At 43.3% G+C, this 17,914-nt stretch overlaps 1 protein-coding gene across 1 annotated transcript in view; it reads left to right on the forward strand.

Annotated features, from left to right (window-relative positions):
- LOC144130428 (cell adhesion molecule Dscam1-like) overlaps positions 1-17,914 on the forward strand; it is a 207,113-nt gene that overhangs the window by 167,972 nt on the left and 21,227 nt on the right. Inside the window, exons 14-16 of the mRNA XM_077664349.1 lie at positions 1,941-2,089; positions 10,989-11,120; positions 16,231-16,389. Of these exons, the coding sequence (XP_077520475.1) occupies positions 1,941-2,089; positions 10,989-11,120; positions 16,231-16,389 (440 nt within the window). The remainder of the gene's footprint in view (positions 1-1,940; positions 2,090-10,988; positions 11,121-16,230; positions 16,390-17,914) is intronic.

Genomic DNA, 17,914 nt, shown 5'->3' on the forward strand with positions numbered 1-17,914 from the left:
AAAAGTAAAACATGTCTTGAGAAATATTGCCTTGCTCAGTAATTACGCAAATTAAAACAGACAGAAAAATTTTAGAAAGAGCCATAAGGGGCACAGTCAAGCTCTTAGCCTCTTGAGGTCCCAAATTTCTCAGGCCATAGTGACTGTTTCCTGTTGGCTGTATTTATGTGGGTAAATTTTCTGTTACACAACGTTGAATCGTAGCTTTAGGCCAGCGATTGTTTTTGCTTATTTTGAATTCTCTTCCTACTCTCAGGCAGGGCTACATAAATCGATTTTTATACCAGTTACCATCCTAAATATTTTTCATCCTAACATATACCGCTTGGTCGTCACAAAAAAGTTCTAATTGCTGATGCGTACAGAGAGACCTTTATGCAAAGTGCTGTCAAGCTTAAGTCCCCTTAAAAACTCGCTATGCCATTTATCACGTAGCTGCTTTTATTACAAAAAATTATTGATATTTAAGAATTGCTGCAATGATAAACTGCATTTGAATTCTTCAGTTTTTATAATTTTTTTTAAACCGCGTGGCTTAGAATTTGGTAAAAGTTATTTTTACGGCGGTTATTTTCACATTGTAAATCATTTTTGCATTTCTGCTTAGACACGCCAGAACTTGACTTTGCATTCTATGATACTTTGAGCGCATCAGAAGAAAGCATTGATGTACGTTGTCCAGAGCTTCGATGCAACTAATGTTTCTTACGTGGTATGATATATAAAACTTGATTTCGATGATTTATATATGTTTTAAGGAGGTCTATCTACTGTAAATATCAGTTGCTTAAGTTAACTTTTGCTGAGCATTGGTATGCTTTTGAAAGGAGAATATGCAAAATCCTGCAAGGTCCACATTTTTGTAAATAATGATCGGGCACGCGTGTGTGTGCGTCGCTCTTTTTTTCTGGAGTCGTGAAGAGCCGGTGCTAGCAAAACAACAACCCAACTTAAATGGGTACTTTCTCGCTATCAAGTGCAGAGTGGATTTTTTACCGTACACCTTACGCTTCGTTTTATCCGCATGCACGACAAAAGCATTTCTTCAAATTTACTCTTGTGCTTGATATTGGTGATTGTTAAGGCACTGGGCAGAATATCTTCACAAAAAGTTTGTGTGAGAAAGAATTAGGAGTAGCAGGTGTTCCTACTGGCTGATAACTCCTGGTCAGCCTGCAATATTCGGCGCGTCAACTACAACGAGGCATCCAGCCGGGTACGCAAACTCTCCGGAAAAGCCATCGCCAAACGCTGCAGATCGTCAGTCTTTGGGAGAGCAGGGCGGTCGATGATGTTTAGTGAGATAGGTTTCAGACATCAATGGTCAATTTGTGCCATTAGTAGCGGCAGAAAAGGAAAGTAGTTTGTGGTAGGCGCCCCAGTTGATGGCTTTGATAGTTGTTACGGAATGAAGGTCAGCGGAGGAGAAGATTAAGTATGTTTACTCTCGCAAAGCTCTTCAGTTATTTTCAAATGCTCAATGTGCCTGCCTTGTGATGAAATTTTTCAACTTAAGATTGATGTAGCGTAGCGAACGCAAATAAAATTGCCGGAGCAGTTTTGCAGCCAGAATTCGCTATCAATACGATGAAAATAAAGACATTTGTAGTATATAAAAACATAAGAAATAGCCGAAAAAAGCTATTTTAAAAACTAAAAAACGATTGGCAAGAAAGTCCGACGAATGTAAACGTGCGGCTTAACGACTAAAAAGCAGAATAATTAAAACGCCTTGCATGTAAATGCTCATTTTTTATGTATTAAAATGCGAGCTTTTTTTGTCTTTGTCATTCGAACGACGCAGAGCAAAATCATTTCTTCATTCTTGTGCATTTAGAAAAAATTTTGTGATATTCAACACTTTCCGGAAGTTTCTGTTAAATACTTGTTGCATTTAAAGTTTTTTTCTCTGTTGAGACCGTAGTGGCTATGTTTTGCAGGTACTCCAGGTTCGAAGACCGAAATGCTGAAGTAACGGTTTCAAAGATAAGTATTCAGCAAGTGCAGAGATCAGACAACGCAGTCTTCACGTGCCAAGCAGCTAACGATTTCGGTGAAGATTCAACAAACATTCAACTCACAGTCCAAGGTAAGCACACTGACAATGCGTATATTTCGTTGATACCTCTTCGCTGGCATTTATTTCCTGGAACACTCACACACACACAACTTTAAATGCGTATATGGGCAATCGCATGCTTAAAATTAATGCAGTCATAAGGAGCGGACGTCTCAGGCGGTGGCGGAAATGCTTACAACACTGCGTTTGTTTATCCAGAGGGAAAAGGAGATTAACCGGCATTTTTAGGCTCAGCACAGAAGCATTTCGTTTTTGTCACACTTGAAACCGCGTCATTTCTCGTTAGAAAAATGGCAGAGGAAGTACTCCATCGTGGCCACAAGGAAATAAACATTCGAGAATATACTGAACACAAGTACACTAACGTAGAACCTTATTAAACGACTGTGGTTTTGCAGCGAATGGGTAATATCAAAGGCCGGTGTCAAAATCTCTAGTTTAGTACCATGTGACGCTGGAAATATTTAGGAGAGCGTGACAAGCGACGCGATCGACACCGGCACGAAAACTGCCGAAAACAATTTGTGATCCAGTTTGGCAGTTGTACTTTGCAAGTCGTCTCTATTTTCGCTTCTGTCGAAAAACGCAGGGTAGGCCCAGGGTAGTCATGGCCTGTAGAGTAAAAGGAAATCAAAAACCATCGTAGAGGTTTCCCATTTACAGTACACAACTTACGAAGGATTTCCACGTTATCTTATACTCTGATAAAATGGCTAAACCATACAAGAAATTTCCTTTTAAACAACGGCGAAGAACTCTAAATGAGTAAAGTAATTGCACCCGTCCTCCAATCAGTGGCATGAAAAAAAAAGAAAGTATAAAAATTGTAGAACAGTCTTTACGCGAAAGCAAGCGAGATATCCCTATAACACATTTTAAAATTTTGCTGACTTCGAACATCTTAAGTTAATGGGCATGTCTCCTTACATCGCGACAGATGCACATTTATGTCGTTTTGTTTAGCTACGCTCAGATATAACTGAAGAGAAGAAATGCAAGGGTGAATTATTCTGCGGATAATCATAATTTCTGCACTAATGAACATGACAGTTATTACATGCAGCACTGTTTTCTTCGTGTTTTGGGCTCCTATGATGCCGGTGGTTGTTTCAGCTCCTTCTGTGTTCATTGATCTGCATGCTTCTGAACATATCGCTGTCATGTGCGTTTGAGTGCTGAGCAGGCTATCAGGTTGTGTCCTGCTTTTCCGTTTTCTCACCTCTTCTGCTGTTATATCGCTTCTATGAAATTCAGTTTACATTTAAAACATTTCTAACGCTATGCTACTGTGCACCTAACACCGAACGCATACACGCACGCCTTCCATTCTTCTTAATATTTCCCCATGCTGAGCACAGCATAACGATGACTAGTAGTCCCCTTGAATACAGGCCAAAGAGAAAGGCGTTGCCGAGAAATTTCCACTGGAGGTCGGCGCGGCAGCATTCACTTTCAGCTGTTAGTCGCCCGCCATGCTCATTCAAAGGAACGCGAACCTAGGCGCCATATCTCGCACGATACATCTGTAGGGTCGCTCTCGAATTTCATTAGTTTCGAACGCAGACGGTCGTAGACATTGCTCAGCTCTTCTAATTATATTTATGTCGCCAATCATACAGAAGATGTCTGCAGAAAGATCAAGTATCTTTCATCTCCGCTTAGGGGCTGGACAGGACACTATCTGTCCGTACAGCTTTAAATTACAAAGCTGGTATTGTTCTATATAAAAATCTTTCTTTACCAATGAGCTTCAACTGGAATAGTAACCTTCAGGCCATTTAGCTTACGAAGTTTCTACCTGGTTGTTTGCTTTACGCTCTCTGGTCTTAGTTCGCTATAAATTTTGCTCAGCCGCAGCACGCTACCATGGATTCAGTGCGTGCCAAAATCAAAGAAGCAATCTGTGCAGCTTTAGGATTTCTCATTGCCGCGCGTATTTCACGAGTGCTTCGATTTAAGGCTTCCGCCGAAGCTCTCTAATTGCAAGCACATATTTCTTGGCTTTAATTATCGCTTCAGCAGAGACGTACACTCGCCGTTTCGTGAAATCCGCAGCCTGGCATTCGTCTTCTAAGCATTACGAGTTTCTTTCTTTCTACACGCATGGTCTGCGTTCTCTGGAAGAAGCAGGAAGGCCGAACAGCAGTTCGCTTACGTGTGACTGCTAATTAGAGAAACAGAGAGCGCAATTTATTAGGATTTATCATTTCGCGGATCTTTCAGCAGAGCCATCGTTTGCTGTGCCAGTGAAATGGGATTTTGTATAAAGCATCCGGCTGTAAGGAGGCGCTGCCAGAAAGAGAACGGTATGAGAAAATTAATTCGCTTCGGAAACAACAAAAATTACTTTCCTAATGACAGTACTTAAAAGCTTCCGCTGCTCGTTCGTCTTAGGACTGGTAAATCGGAGTGCTTACGTTTCCTTTTTAAATAAACTTCAGATTTGTAACAAACTTGGTGCGTTAATTGTGGTAACAGGCGGATAACATGCAGGATCAATAATGAAAGCCATTTTCACGTTTTTCTAGGTTGGCAACCTAGGCGAGAAAATGGCAAGAACAGTCCTATTATGCAGAGTATAGTGGTTAAAGTGCAAGGTGCAAGGTCTCAAGAAATGTCATAAAGCTGTTGGGAGCAGTAAATGAGTTTTAACGAACAAGAAGCACGCATATGGATTAGTTGATGAAACTGTTACAGAGTATGCAAGTACTCCGCCGCCAACCGCTTTGTGTAGAGAGAAGGAACTTATTTTACCTACCGATATTTTCGGCACAGTTTTTAAGGTCACTTTTATGCTACGCTGCTTCAAAAAGTGGACCAAGGAGGGAAGAGGTGGACTACTGTACGTGAAGGAAGAGAAAATAACAAAGAAAGACAAGTTTGTCTTAAAATATTAGAGGAATGTCTCCGAGGTCGTGGTTTCGAACGAATAAAAAAAAGTCACAAAATATGCTCACCATTTTCAGAGAGGCTTCGGCAATTGTTTTCACTTTAATCTGACAAGCTATTTGGTCTGGTGTATGCGCTAAGTATTTTGTTTACAAGTTATCCGCTAATTGCGTAAGGCGCGCAGCGATTAGCTTTAGATTATCGATTTATTAATTTCCTCTAGTTTCATCCAAAGAACTACAAGGTTGGTTATTAATAAAGAAAAGTTAACATTTTCACTGTTACGGCTAGGCTCCAATATATTCGCAGGTTCTTTGCTCATAGTAATTAATTTCTGTATCAGCTTTTATATTTTCATAATATGATTATTATCGCCACTGCAACGCAAGGAATCTTAGCCCACTCACTGGAAAAACAGAAACTGAGCCAGGCCTACGAACGCTCGACCCGCCGCGGTGGCTCAGTGGTTAGGGCGCTCGACTACTGATCCGGAGTTCCCGGGTTCATACCCGACCGCGGCGGCTGCGTTTTTATGGAGGAAAAACGCTAAGGCGCCCGTGTGCTGTGCGATGCCAGCGCACGTTAAAGATCCCCAGGTGGTCGAAATTATTCCGGAGCCCTCCACTACGGCACCTATTTCTTCCTTTCTTCTTTCACTCCCTCCTTTATCCCTTCCCTTACGGCGCGGTTCAGGTGTCCAACGATATATGAGACAGATACTGCGCCATTTCCTTTCCCCAAAAACCAATTATTATTATTATTATTACGAACGCTCGTGGCATGTGCCGTCCCTCCGCCAGCCGCTGCCACCCTAACTTCAGAGCCGTTATGTGGCCCGCGTTTGGTGGCGTGGCTACATACGCTGTGCGGCTGCGTACTTTGCGTTTCGGTCGTGACCGGGACAAACATTTCTTGCGCTGCAGTAGCGAAGAAAATGTCACGCACAGCCGCACACACGCGCACACACGCACACACACACACACGCAAGCACACGCACGCACACGCACACGCACACACACGCACATGCACAGACGCACACACACACGCAAACGTGCACACATACACACACACGCACACACACGCACACGCCATGCCCGCGCAGGCACACGCACACCTCACACGCACGCACACGCACGCACGCACACACACAGGCACGCAGACGCACGCACACGCACGCACACACGCACACACACACATTCGCACATGCACACACGCACACACACGCGCACACACACACACGCACACGCACGCGCACGCACACACACACGCACATACACACACGCACACGCACACGCACACGCACGCACACGCGCACGAACACGCGTGCGCACACACACAGACACAGGCACGCACATTCACATGCATACACACGCACACGCTCGCACACACACACACACACACACACACACACGCACACACACACACACACACACACACACACACACACACACACACACACACACACACACACACACACAGAAACACACACACACACACACACACACACACACACACACACACACACACACACACACACACACACACACACACACACACACACACACACACACACACACACACACACACACACTCGCACACACACGTGTGTGTGGATTGTACTTGCTGCGAGAGCCTCAATCCTCTAATTAAATGGTAATGGCTGTGATAGTAGAAAACTGCCTGCTATATTTTGGATAGCCATACTACCCAACACCTCTTAGCAATATTTTTGTTGTAGAGCATCGCTGAAAATAGGACAACGAAAAAAGCCGTTGCTTTCACTCTAGAATACTACTTTAAAAGTTACGGCAGGCTTAGGGGCATATTGCGCGCTAACACCGGAGGCACATGTCACAAAGTGTAAACCTTTACTGAATAATATTGATGGGTGTAAACGAAAAATGATAGAAAAGTTAAGCCGGAGATAGTTATCTGGGATATGAAGTAAACAATGTTGGCACTATTCGAAGTGTAGTGAATCAATATTTCGTTCGACATACTTCATAGGACTGGCCATAGGAATTAGGTGAACACAATTTCAAAATGAGTGATGAAGTAAATCGCAAACAAAATGTACGATATCAGGATATCACGAGGAAATAAATTCTTTGCTCGTAAGGAAACGAGTTCTGGGAAAAGTTCAGCAGTGGGGCACCAGAAAAGCCCCGCGCCCTCCTTACAAGGCGCCGAGAGTGATGCGCATTTTAGTTACCGCTTTTCCTTGTCTTCCGGATAACAATCTCAGCTCTAACCATACATGAAGGCCGTGCAACCAGCTGTTTAGGAAACTTCGTTCTCTCTTCCCCCTGACGTATTGTGGAGCCAGTAAATGGCTTAAAGGCGTTAGGTTGCCGCTCCAGGAAGCCCCTTGTGAAATATTAACATATGAACTCATGTTACTCGGATTACTGGTGTGTAGGAGGTTATTTGAGAGAAATGTGAGGGGGACAGAAAGGTGCAGCGCCAGAAACTGTTTCCGCGTAACAGAAGACTTCCTAGTATGGAGCCGGTTTTGACACGGGGCACGAGTGAGGAATAATACGGAGCATATGACGTTGTGGAGTGCATTTGGTAGGCATTCTGTGGGCATTAATGACAGTTTCCTCAAAAATAAACCATATAACAGCGCTATCTGACAGGTACTCACCTAAGGGGGCAAAATATGGAAGGTCATGAAAAGGGCTGAACATAAATAGAGGTGAGCCGAGAGAGATGGGAAAGGAAAATTATAGGTGTAACAATAAGAGACAGGAAGACAGCAGCCCAGGTCAAATACCAGTTAGCGGCATCCTATTCAAAATCGAGGAGGAGAAATCAGTTCAGTTTTACTTCTCTAAAAGACCCCTTTTCATGGGTTATTACATAACCGGTCGTTTTATACTTGAGATAAGGAAACAAACAGCACTGATCATTTAGCACTGATGATGACACGTCACGGTCTTGGAAAGCAGGTGTTCAACCGATGGTTACGATGCCATGATAGCGGCCGTTCCTGTCTGTACCTGTTCGAAAAAAGAATGAAACAGAAAACAGCAGTATGCAATGGCGCGCTTGCAACTTGAAGTGGATTACTGGTACGGCGATAACTCGTGCTGCGCTTTGATATACGGTGCTTGAGTGAAAGATGAATAAAAATAAAACTTGTGATAACGGCCGAAGCTTGCAATGCGCTGACGTAAAATAGCGGCGGAAGTCCGTATTTTGTTACGTCGTATGAGCATGTGGATTGAAGGATGCGGGCGGCGCAGTTTTTTCACCTTTCAACGCAGCGGTTAGAAATGCTTGATGTGGGCCACGGATGGCAGGTGCATATTCTTATTAAGGTATTATGAGTGATTTATACTCGACCAATTTTAGAACTGATGGAACAAGACAGAGGTGGCGCTTAAGAAAACCTGATGCTTTGTTGCATGTTGCTATGAAGTAACCACTACGAGCGCGCCATGATAATTTGGAAGAGAGGGTGACTCTTCGATACTTATATGGTCGTACTACCTTAACAAGGTAACCATGTCGGCTAGTTGATGTATTTTAGGCATAACTTCACCAATGAAAGCATGAGACACCAGGAGAAGAAGAAGAACCTAGCGTTGTCCTGTGTTCTTCTCCTGGTGTCTTATGCTTTCGCTGGTGAAGTTATGTCTGGCCGTACTACCTTTGCGGGAGTGTTAAAAACTTTATAGTGAAAAGGATAGGAATTTTTACAGGACGCATGGCAGTTCATGTAATACGATGGCAAGACAACCGATGGTCGTTAACGGCAACGGAGAGCATCCGAAGAAAATTCAAGTATAAAAGCGGGCGGTAGAAAGCGGGGTTGACGGTTGAGATTAGGAGGTTAGCGGGCATAAAGTGGCCGCGGCAAGTACAGAACAGGGTTATTTCGAGGTTTAGGGCAGATCTCTACTTTCTCTGGCGAGCGTAGTTACGGTTGTGATCAAGATAATTAGTGGAGATTTTATGGTTTCAGAAGCGACCATCTGAAGACTGCTTTATTCTAGTTGAAGTGGGCTCAATAAAATAAACCCTGAAACACTTATCTCTAAATATTTCACTGTGGTTCAAATAAAGATGGCTTTATTTGAGATTTTGTGGCGATCAACTTCCGTAGACGGACTTCATGGTGGGTCACGTCAGGAGGTGAAAATCATGGCTTCAAAGTGCATTGCTGCTATACGCCATTTTGACAGGCGCTGCCATCTTGCACATGCAGCACCGTCTGTCATCTGAGCAATGCCGTCGCCATATTGGAATGCGGGATCACGCTGTTGTGCATTGACATGTGCGTCGACGGCAGCTTTTTTCTTTGTAGTGTGCTTTAAATTGGTGCTGTTGTGCACATAACGCGAAAAATTATCGCTTGAGGTTGAATCGAGTTCGCTGTGACGACCTGTCCGAAGTTTCAGGTAGCAAAGATGCAGTGTCTATGTCTGGCTGTGTCTAGTTGGGATCGAGGTTAGTGACGAGTTGTTAAAAAAGCATTTGCCTTGAATGCTTTCTAGATCGGTATGTTGATATTGTACTCAGCGCGATGAAAATTCTCTAGGGTCCCTTTAGAGATGGGACATTTGCTTCACACTGGTTCTTACGTTCCTGATTGAGTGTGTACACTCGGTTGCTTGCGTGACTAATCACACTCCCACACTTAATGCATACGTCCTAGGAATAATACAGCTCTTGGTTTCGCTTTTTTATTCCACATCATTCATAACTGCAGGTGTATCGATCACGGCCAATTCATTGCAAGCGGTGCAGTTCATACGCCCATTGCATTGCTTTATCTTTGGTCACGCAAGACCGCGATCGTTGGACTGAATATTTTCGGATAAAAACAGTTACTTTGAAAAGTTGCGTGCAACACGCCAGGCACATTTATTGTGGCTTCGCCGTATTGTTTGGAGAGTTTAATGCCCACAACTCGCTTAAGGTTGGACTACTGTGTTATAAAAGTAGAACACAACAGCTTCAGTCGATCAGCCCGTGGTACTTGTCCTTCGTCTTAGACTTCCTGTGAATTCGTTGACGTCCAAGTTTCACCTGAGTAATGTGGATTTCGTGGTATAATGTTTTGATTAAAATCATAAATATCTCAAACAGAATTGGAACAATTACTCCCCGTTTCGTTCGTAATCAAGATGAAAAATTGACGTTGTGTTTGTCAACATTACACAGACAGTCAAGGCGAGAAGTCCTTCCTGTTATTTTCTGAATGACGTCTTTGCTCTTGGTCCGCCGGAAATCGATGCAGATGAAAAATACTGCAACTGCACTGCCGGCACGGCTGGTCATTAGCTTCGCACGTTCCTACTTCTAATTTTTTTTTTTGCCTTTTGGTGTAGTTGTTGTATCTGAAGACGCAATGGTTCTGAGTAGATCTCGAGTTGGTTGAAGTAGCGCTAAATTCACAGAATACCAAAAACGTGACAAGGATGCGTCAAGCGCCAAGGTAAAAGACACTGGAAACATGATGCGGGCACCGCCGACCGCATAGGCCAGAGAGGAGCAAGGCAGTCGGTGCGCTGCCGACGTATTGGGTGCGAGCGTATAACCGTAAAGCGGCGTAAAGCGAGCATAAAGTGGCGTATAACCATTTCCGTTAACAATTGGCATGAATCGCTGCGACTCCAGTTCTTGTATCCGCTAAATCACAACTAAATCATTGTTCGTCAGTCGACGTCGCTATTATTCGATGTGTTAAGAGCCCACATAGGGTAATAAAATGCGATGACATTCGAATTGTATGCGTATTGTCTTCTGGCAGCGGTCAGAAACGACGCCTTTGGATATGCTCTTTGTAATAAAGCATCAGTGTAGGTAAAGACAGCCAAACCGAAAATCTGAAACTTTGTACCCTATATGCCAAGACAGTAGACGAGCGATAGCTAGGCATTTTCTTTTTCTCGCGCAGGCAAATGATCACAACCTACTTTTTCAGTTGATATTGAAAGTTATCTTTGTAGTATTTGCTTGTAAAGAAGACACTCTTCAAACTTCTCTCCTCCCTCCTGGTAATGCGAAGATGTGCCGGACCCTCCGGGTGATGTGGATGTGCGGGAGGTTGGAAGCCGCACAGCACGGGTCACGTGGTCTTCTCCATTCACGGGGAACTCGGCCATAACACAGTATGTGCTCCACTGGAAGACCAGTGACAGTGAGTATTTTTTCTTGTCATCTAAACTTCTTTGTCAACTCGATTATGTCATTTAGTTCGAATATTAAACAATTTTTGTGCAATCAGCCTTGTCTCTACATCAGGCATTGGACCCGCTCTTACATACCAGCACTTGAAGAGTAACTCAGTAACCAGTCACGAAAATGGCAGGCCTTTAAAAAACGCGCTTTGCTCTTCGGGAAGAGAACGGCGCGACTTGGCACACTATGGTGGTCGCTTAACACGTTTACCAAAACACGCCGTACGTTTGGCGCTGAATCCTCGTTTCAAATAAAAGCTTAATGAGAGAATACTAGACCAGCGCGCTTCAATTTGAAGGAAAAGCTCCGCCTTTTTTATCACAACGCATTTTCTCGGAAAACTAGAATAAAAATATGCGATGCGCAAATCCCGGAAATGAAATGCTTCTGTTTAAGCCAGGTTGTATTTATATCAGTGCGGCCTATAGAATAAAAGGAAAAGCATTGCACCAATTCCCATTGCTCTAACCAGGAGAGCAACTGGCACGCAACGTACTCGTAGCGTCATTCTCTTGCATCGCATGCTGTCTTGCTTCCTAAATGCATGCGCATTTGCACGATAACAGCAATCTACGCTGCTCCATTTTTTGCTCCTGCGCAGGGGAACTTAATGAATAACGACTGGCAGAAGGAAAGAGCGCTTAGAAGAAATAATGTGGTAACCTCCTGCGTACCTTAGCAATAAGACATTCGGCAAGAGTCGATTGCTCCTCTATCAGGAGGATCATTTGTAAGAACGACCGGCGTATTACGTTTCTCCTCGTACTCTGCTTTCACGCTATTGCCATACATTATGGTCTGAGTGCCTTTACCAACTCTCAGTTGGGAAACTCCCTGCTATCAATACTTGCACGAATACTTGACCAGTACTGGCAAAATGGATGACAAAGGTCTCACAACGCCACCGAGAACAGCCTGGCGTGGTCCATAACATAGACTCTACGGGTGTTCGAAGCATTTGAGGCAGTCATGTGTGAGTATTGCCAACTTATACATTCGAAAAAAAAAAGACGTTGTGAGATCTTTCTCAGATTACCGGTCAGGAGTGGACCAATACAAAGCATATGATCCACAAAAGTAAGTAGGTGTCCACAAAGTTATAACATGCGAATGGCTTGGAAGTTAAGTTGGAGTCCTACAAAAAAACAGGGGAGTGACAGAATTCTGCGATACATAGGGATGAGGACATCGAGATATAGGGCGAACCATTATGCAATGAAAGTATCAAACAAGCTTATGTAAAAGCACTAAAAATATCAGTAGCAGCTGCACATTCACCACAGTCCTCGAAAGAGAAAATAATTATTGCTAATCAAGGAAGCTGCCAGGCAAGGCGACAAGCTCTCCAGTGCTGTCACATCCTGTTTACAGGAGCCATTCAGAGACCTTGGTTGGGAACAGCTGGGAATAAGAATTACTGGAGATTTTTTTGTGATTTGTGATTCACTTATGAGATTGGTTCATGAAGGGACTCAGAGGATGAACTGGGAATCATGGTCTAGAATCTAAAAAAGCAGGACAAAACAGTGTATCTAAAGAATACTTCGAAATTTAAAGTACTGTTCAAGAGTCTAGGAAGGAAGCAGTAGCTTACGATAGGCAGTCAAGCGCTGGAGGGCACAAGGAAATACATCTGCTTAAGGCAAGCAGCGAATGCAGATTCTGACCATGGCAGGGAAATAGCTAGGAGGGTAATAAAGAGATCTAGTGTATTTCGAATGCGCTCTCAGATCATGGCTGGCAGTTTACCAGCATCCCCAACAGAATGTATGCAATACCCGTACCGTAAGCTACTCACCTATGAGCTAGGCCAGAAAGGTACGGGCTAAAGAAACGAGTTGAATACAAATTTAGGACAACCCTCTGAGCTACTGAAGTTAAAATGATAGGTCTGACATTGAAAGGCAGGAAGAGAGCAGAGTCACGCAACAAACAGACGTTAATACATTCTAGTCGAAATGAAAAAGGAATGGGCATGGGCGGGCCATGTAATAACAAAGGAAAAAACCGATGGTAGTTATAGGTGATGGACTGAATTTTAAGAGAAAGCAAATGTAGCAGGGTGGGGCAGAACATGAGGCAGGTGGATGAGCTTGGGAAGTATTGCGGGAATAATGGGGCAGCTTGCACAGGAAGGTGTTACTGGACAGTAATAGAAAATGCCTTCGTCTTGCAGTGCCCGTAGTTAGGCTGACGATGATGACAATATGATGACGAAGAGAGACTGTTCCCCTGGGCCGTTTAACGGCTACCGCCATTATTCGATATCCATCATAAGGCGACGTGAGGGCGAAGACCGCTGTAGATTTTGGCACCACTACATGCCATTGCAATTCGATGCAAGGCAATACAATTTAATCCAAACCGACGCAAATTCTCAAGTGAGAAAGAAGAACAGAAATAAGAACAGAAGAACACGAGAGAAAGAAGCGAAGTGGAATAAATAGACGAATAAATAGAGGAAGGCAGTTGAAGAGAGAGCAATTTGAACATGACGAGCCTCGCAGAGTGTTTCAACTTGACCGTGCTGTACTTTAGGTCCTATTTTGGTTTTGTTCGGAAGCTGTGGTGAGCGTGACACTTTTGTGGTGCAGTACAACCTGCATTGATTAATTATTCTTTTAGTTCATTTTATAGGTGATTGCGTTAATCTATCTTGAAATCAGCTTTAAATAAAACTTGTGCCTTCATTTATGGTCAACGAGAACCAAATGGTTAAAATTGAAGCGGCGAAGGGCTGAAGTCAGACTATTTTTAGTGTATTACTCTGTTAGTGCCTGGATTTCAAGACCCGTTGTTTTACAGCAAAGTAACGGTCTTAGTGGGCTCTGAAAAGGCATGAAATGCGTCATATCTTATGGAATTAATGCGACCCAGCAACGTTTGATTATCGCAAAACAGAAAGAAAATAGAAACTAAAACATCATATTGCATCGGCGTAATTTTGGACTGCCAAACAGTTCCACCATGAATTAAGAGGCTTCCTAAAGTCGAAAAAAGTGTACATAAGCTCCAGAAATGTGACACACAGATCAGCGGAAGGACATTGTTATTTCCGAAGGCAAAACTGCCAACTGAAAGAGGTTGAAGGAAAAAAGGATAATGGTCTTGTTCGTTGCACGCTTTTTACTTTTTCTCCTGCGGAGACTAGACCACGAAATGATGGCTGCCTCGGGCCAGAGATCAGGAGCAACGGTTTCGAAAGCGTTCAGAAGGTCGTCTCGGAAAGCGCTCCTTGACGAGCGAAGGAAAGTACTCCGGTTGCGGCGACCACTGCTGTCTGCCATCACCGTTCCTCTGGTCGTCATCAGCATCGAAGTGGCACCAGCTTCTCGTAGCGACGAGCCTGACGGAGGGCCGCCTCAATAAAAATGCGGTTTTCTCCGACTCGAATTCCTGCACCCTGACATTACGGCGAGAAAAGTGAAAAGCTAACACCTGAAAGCAACATTCGTTTCTCAGAAGAACACTGGATGACGCAAAAATGTAACCTTCTTTTTTCTAGATAGCCCGGGACATCGCTGTTTCTGCTTCTAAATATTTTAGGGGAGAAACAGCGCAATGAAACACGGACACACGAAGAACGGACACACACGAGCGCTCGTGTGTGTCCGTTCTTCGTGTGTCCGTGTTTCATTGCGCTGTTTCTCCCCTAAAATGCATTACGAACTAGCCCGGAACCTTGCTCTTCTAAATATTTGTTGTGGCTAAATTTTCTCGCCAAGATCTAACAGCGCGTCCCCTTTGCTTACTTTCAGTTGACAATATATTCAAGGCAACAAAACGTCTGCGTTGCTCAAATCGTAGACTTATTCCTTCTCAGAGGCAGTTTTCTCCCTGTGTACTTTGTTTCCTTACTGGCTCAAAAGAGCAGAGATGTGAGTTTCAGGGGTTGTTGCCTGTTAACTGCATATGTCAGATACAAGCACGTAGAGCAATTTCCACGGCAAAGAGAAGCCCTTGGTGAGCCATGCTTCAACAAGCGGCCTGAAGCATTTCTAAGCATTCGCGACAGAACAAAATAGTTTCTTACAGTCATAGGAACAGGCGCGCGAGATGATTAAATAATATCAAAATATTGAATCCGATGTTCGTTTATTCAATTAGTTGCACGAGTCAAACGGGTAATCTTAAAATTAAATCAGAACAAACCGATGTAGTGCTCGAGTTCTCCAAGAGGTTTCATATATTTGGCACGAAATCTGAACAGCACACGCTTTAGTTTTTTCGGTGACTTTTAACAAAACAGGGCCCACTCTGACGCCGCACAGCATGTGGCTGCGAATGGTCAGTGCGCGGCCCATTCGTGTGGTGGCATTCATAATGCTCACGTATATGACGTTCAAAGTTTGGCGACGCGACAGTGTTCAGCCGGGCTTACCGAACCCTAACGATATGCCCGATTTCGGAGGCCATGTGTCATACTCACGTCCCTTTCATCACTTAGGATTTATAGTTACTTTCTACCTCGCCATCAACATTGCGGAAAGTAATTTTCTGATGTGCACTACTCAAGGCCACAGTGTTAATGTACAGACATCTTGTTGCATGCCCTTGCAGCGAACAGCAGTGATGCATCTTCCGACTCCTACTACTGTAATTCCATGGCTTATGCCGTCTCTGCTAGTGCTTCCCATTCAGCACGAATATTTGTTGTAAAAATATTCGTACAAGTAGCGTATAATGACACAAATATTTTGTTCATATTAGATTCTGTTCTTTCACTCTTTGGTACGGATATTGCCACACTATTCTTATTCGATTCTGTTTCTAAAAAAACACTATCCGCTCACATGTAGTCGTTAGATAAGATTATATTTATAAATTCTAGCTATAGATATTTGCAACCACTGATAATAAGAAATTTAAAAATGAAAAAATGCGTAATACTTGAAACAATTAAACTTGCAACTAAAACTCGTTAGATGGCGTTTCAGGTTCATGTTTCTTTCTGACACTTGAAAAAAAATTGCTCAAATTTTTAACAATCATAGTTATCAACCAACGTTATCTCGATTGATATGATGTACAGTTCTTAATGTCAAAACATGCTTGTTTTCGTGTTTTAGGCTTGTGGCAGGACACCATGTCAGTGTCAGGCCTGGAGACTAAGGCCACCATTAGAGGTCTGCTGCCCGCTACCACTTACCAGCTGCGGGTTCGTGCCCACAACGCTCTAGGCATCGGCGAGTACAGCGCTCCCATCGAATTCACCACTTCCAAGGAGCGTGAGTGCTGCCGCATCTTTAGAATTCCTGGCGTTTGTTTCCTGTATCCACACTTTGGCTTCGACTGACACATTTGAAACTAGGTCATTGATTCGATACTAGCGCGCCGCCTGGTTTTTCTTCGAATTAAACTAATGGCGTTGACTGCTGCCAGAAAGGGCTATCATAGCGAGAAAAAAAAACATAATATGCGATCTTCTAGGTCAAGAGACCGTTGCGTCAAGACACCATTGCTATAAATTGCGCTGGACCAGAAAGACCAAGAAGAAACCAGTTGCGAATATCTCTGTAGTATTACTAGCAGTCACTTGGACGCTGCTGAGGAGTTGATGTTTGCGTATACCGCGTGCCCAGGCAACAAGTGGCGAAGGTTTAAAAATTAATACTGCGTGTCACACGGGAAGGAATCCTTTGAAGTGCTGTTGAGAGCGGCATGGCCTATTCAGCCGTATTTTTTTCTTTATTGAAGCTTAATTTGTAAATAAGAATAAGCTAACCATTTATATATCGGAGTCAGGAATAGAGTATCAGTGCGATATTTGTAAATCGCCTCGAAAACTTTTGCCGGAAATGTTCGTACCAAGGTGTAAATACCTAAAACAGATTTTCTCACCGACCTTAAAAGAAAACTTCAAAACACGAAAGCCTCCTGCGTGACAGCGCTGCTCTTTCTGGGTTTCAAGGTGCGTCCGACCTAAGAAAAACTGCTTTTCTCTGGAGCACTGTCCGTGACAGTGCTTCTCGTGTGCTTTGGGCGATAGATATTGACATTCGCTGTCACGTGATTAACACAATTTTTTTTTACATAACGTAAGGCTTCACTATAGCAATCAATATTACGGCAGATCTCAAGGCGGTATTCTTGAATTTCTTTTCTATTAACTTTTTTGCTATCGTCAAAAGCGTTCCCCTTTGGTTTTCCAATGGAATCTTAGCTGTTCGATGCGATCAATGGAAACACTTCAAAAAAAAAAGATTTTGTTTGATAGACCTCAGAAGAATAGACAATTATCTTCAATATTCCCATAGATGTACCTTACAATTTTTCATTTTTAAAAGTTTTGTCCGAGAATGCTGCACAAGTTAACTACTTATTACCGTTGAATGACGGGAAAAATACTCCAAAGTCAGTCACGCAACATTCAAGAACTCACAGTTGGTTTCTCTGGGCTAGGACCGTCAGTCATTTTTAAACGCTACGTTTTTTTTTAGCTGGAACAACTGCTGTACTATAAGTGCTCTAAAAACCCGCTATGTATGACTGTTGTGTCTTGAGTCCTGTTTGAGTAATTAGCTGTTAGTGTCAGAATTTGTGATCACTTACCACCATACCGTGGGTGTTTAGAAGCTGAGCAACCTTAGCTATAGGAGTATACAGCGAATTTTTGCTGCACCCGGAATTGCAACATCTTGCATCTGCAGCGAGATGCAATGTGAATCGTGATTCTCAGACGTTCATGCAGATTGGTGAAAATTTGTAACGTCAAACAATCCAAAACCTCGAATATTATATTGGTAAATGAAG

The sequence above is a fragment of the Amblyomma americanum genome, chromosome 4 (assembly GCF_052857255.1).
Source record: "Amblyomma americanum isolate KBUSLIRL-KWMA chromosome 4, ASM5285725v1, whole genome shotgun sequence".
NCBI classification, from domain to species: Eukaryota; Metazoa; Arthropoda; class Arachnida; order Ixodida; family Ixodidae; genus Amblyomma; species Amblyomma americanum.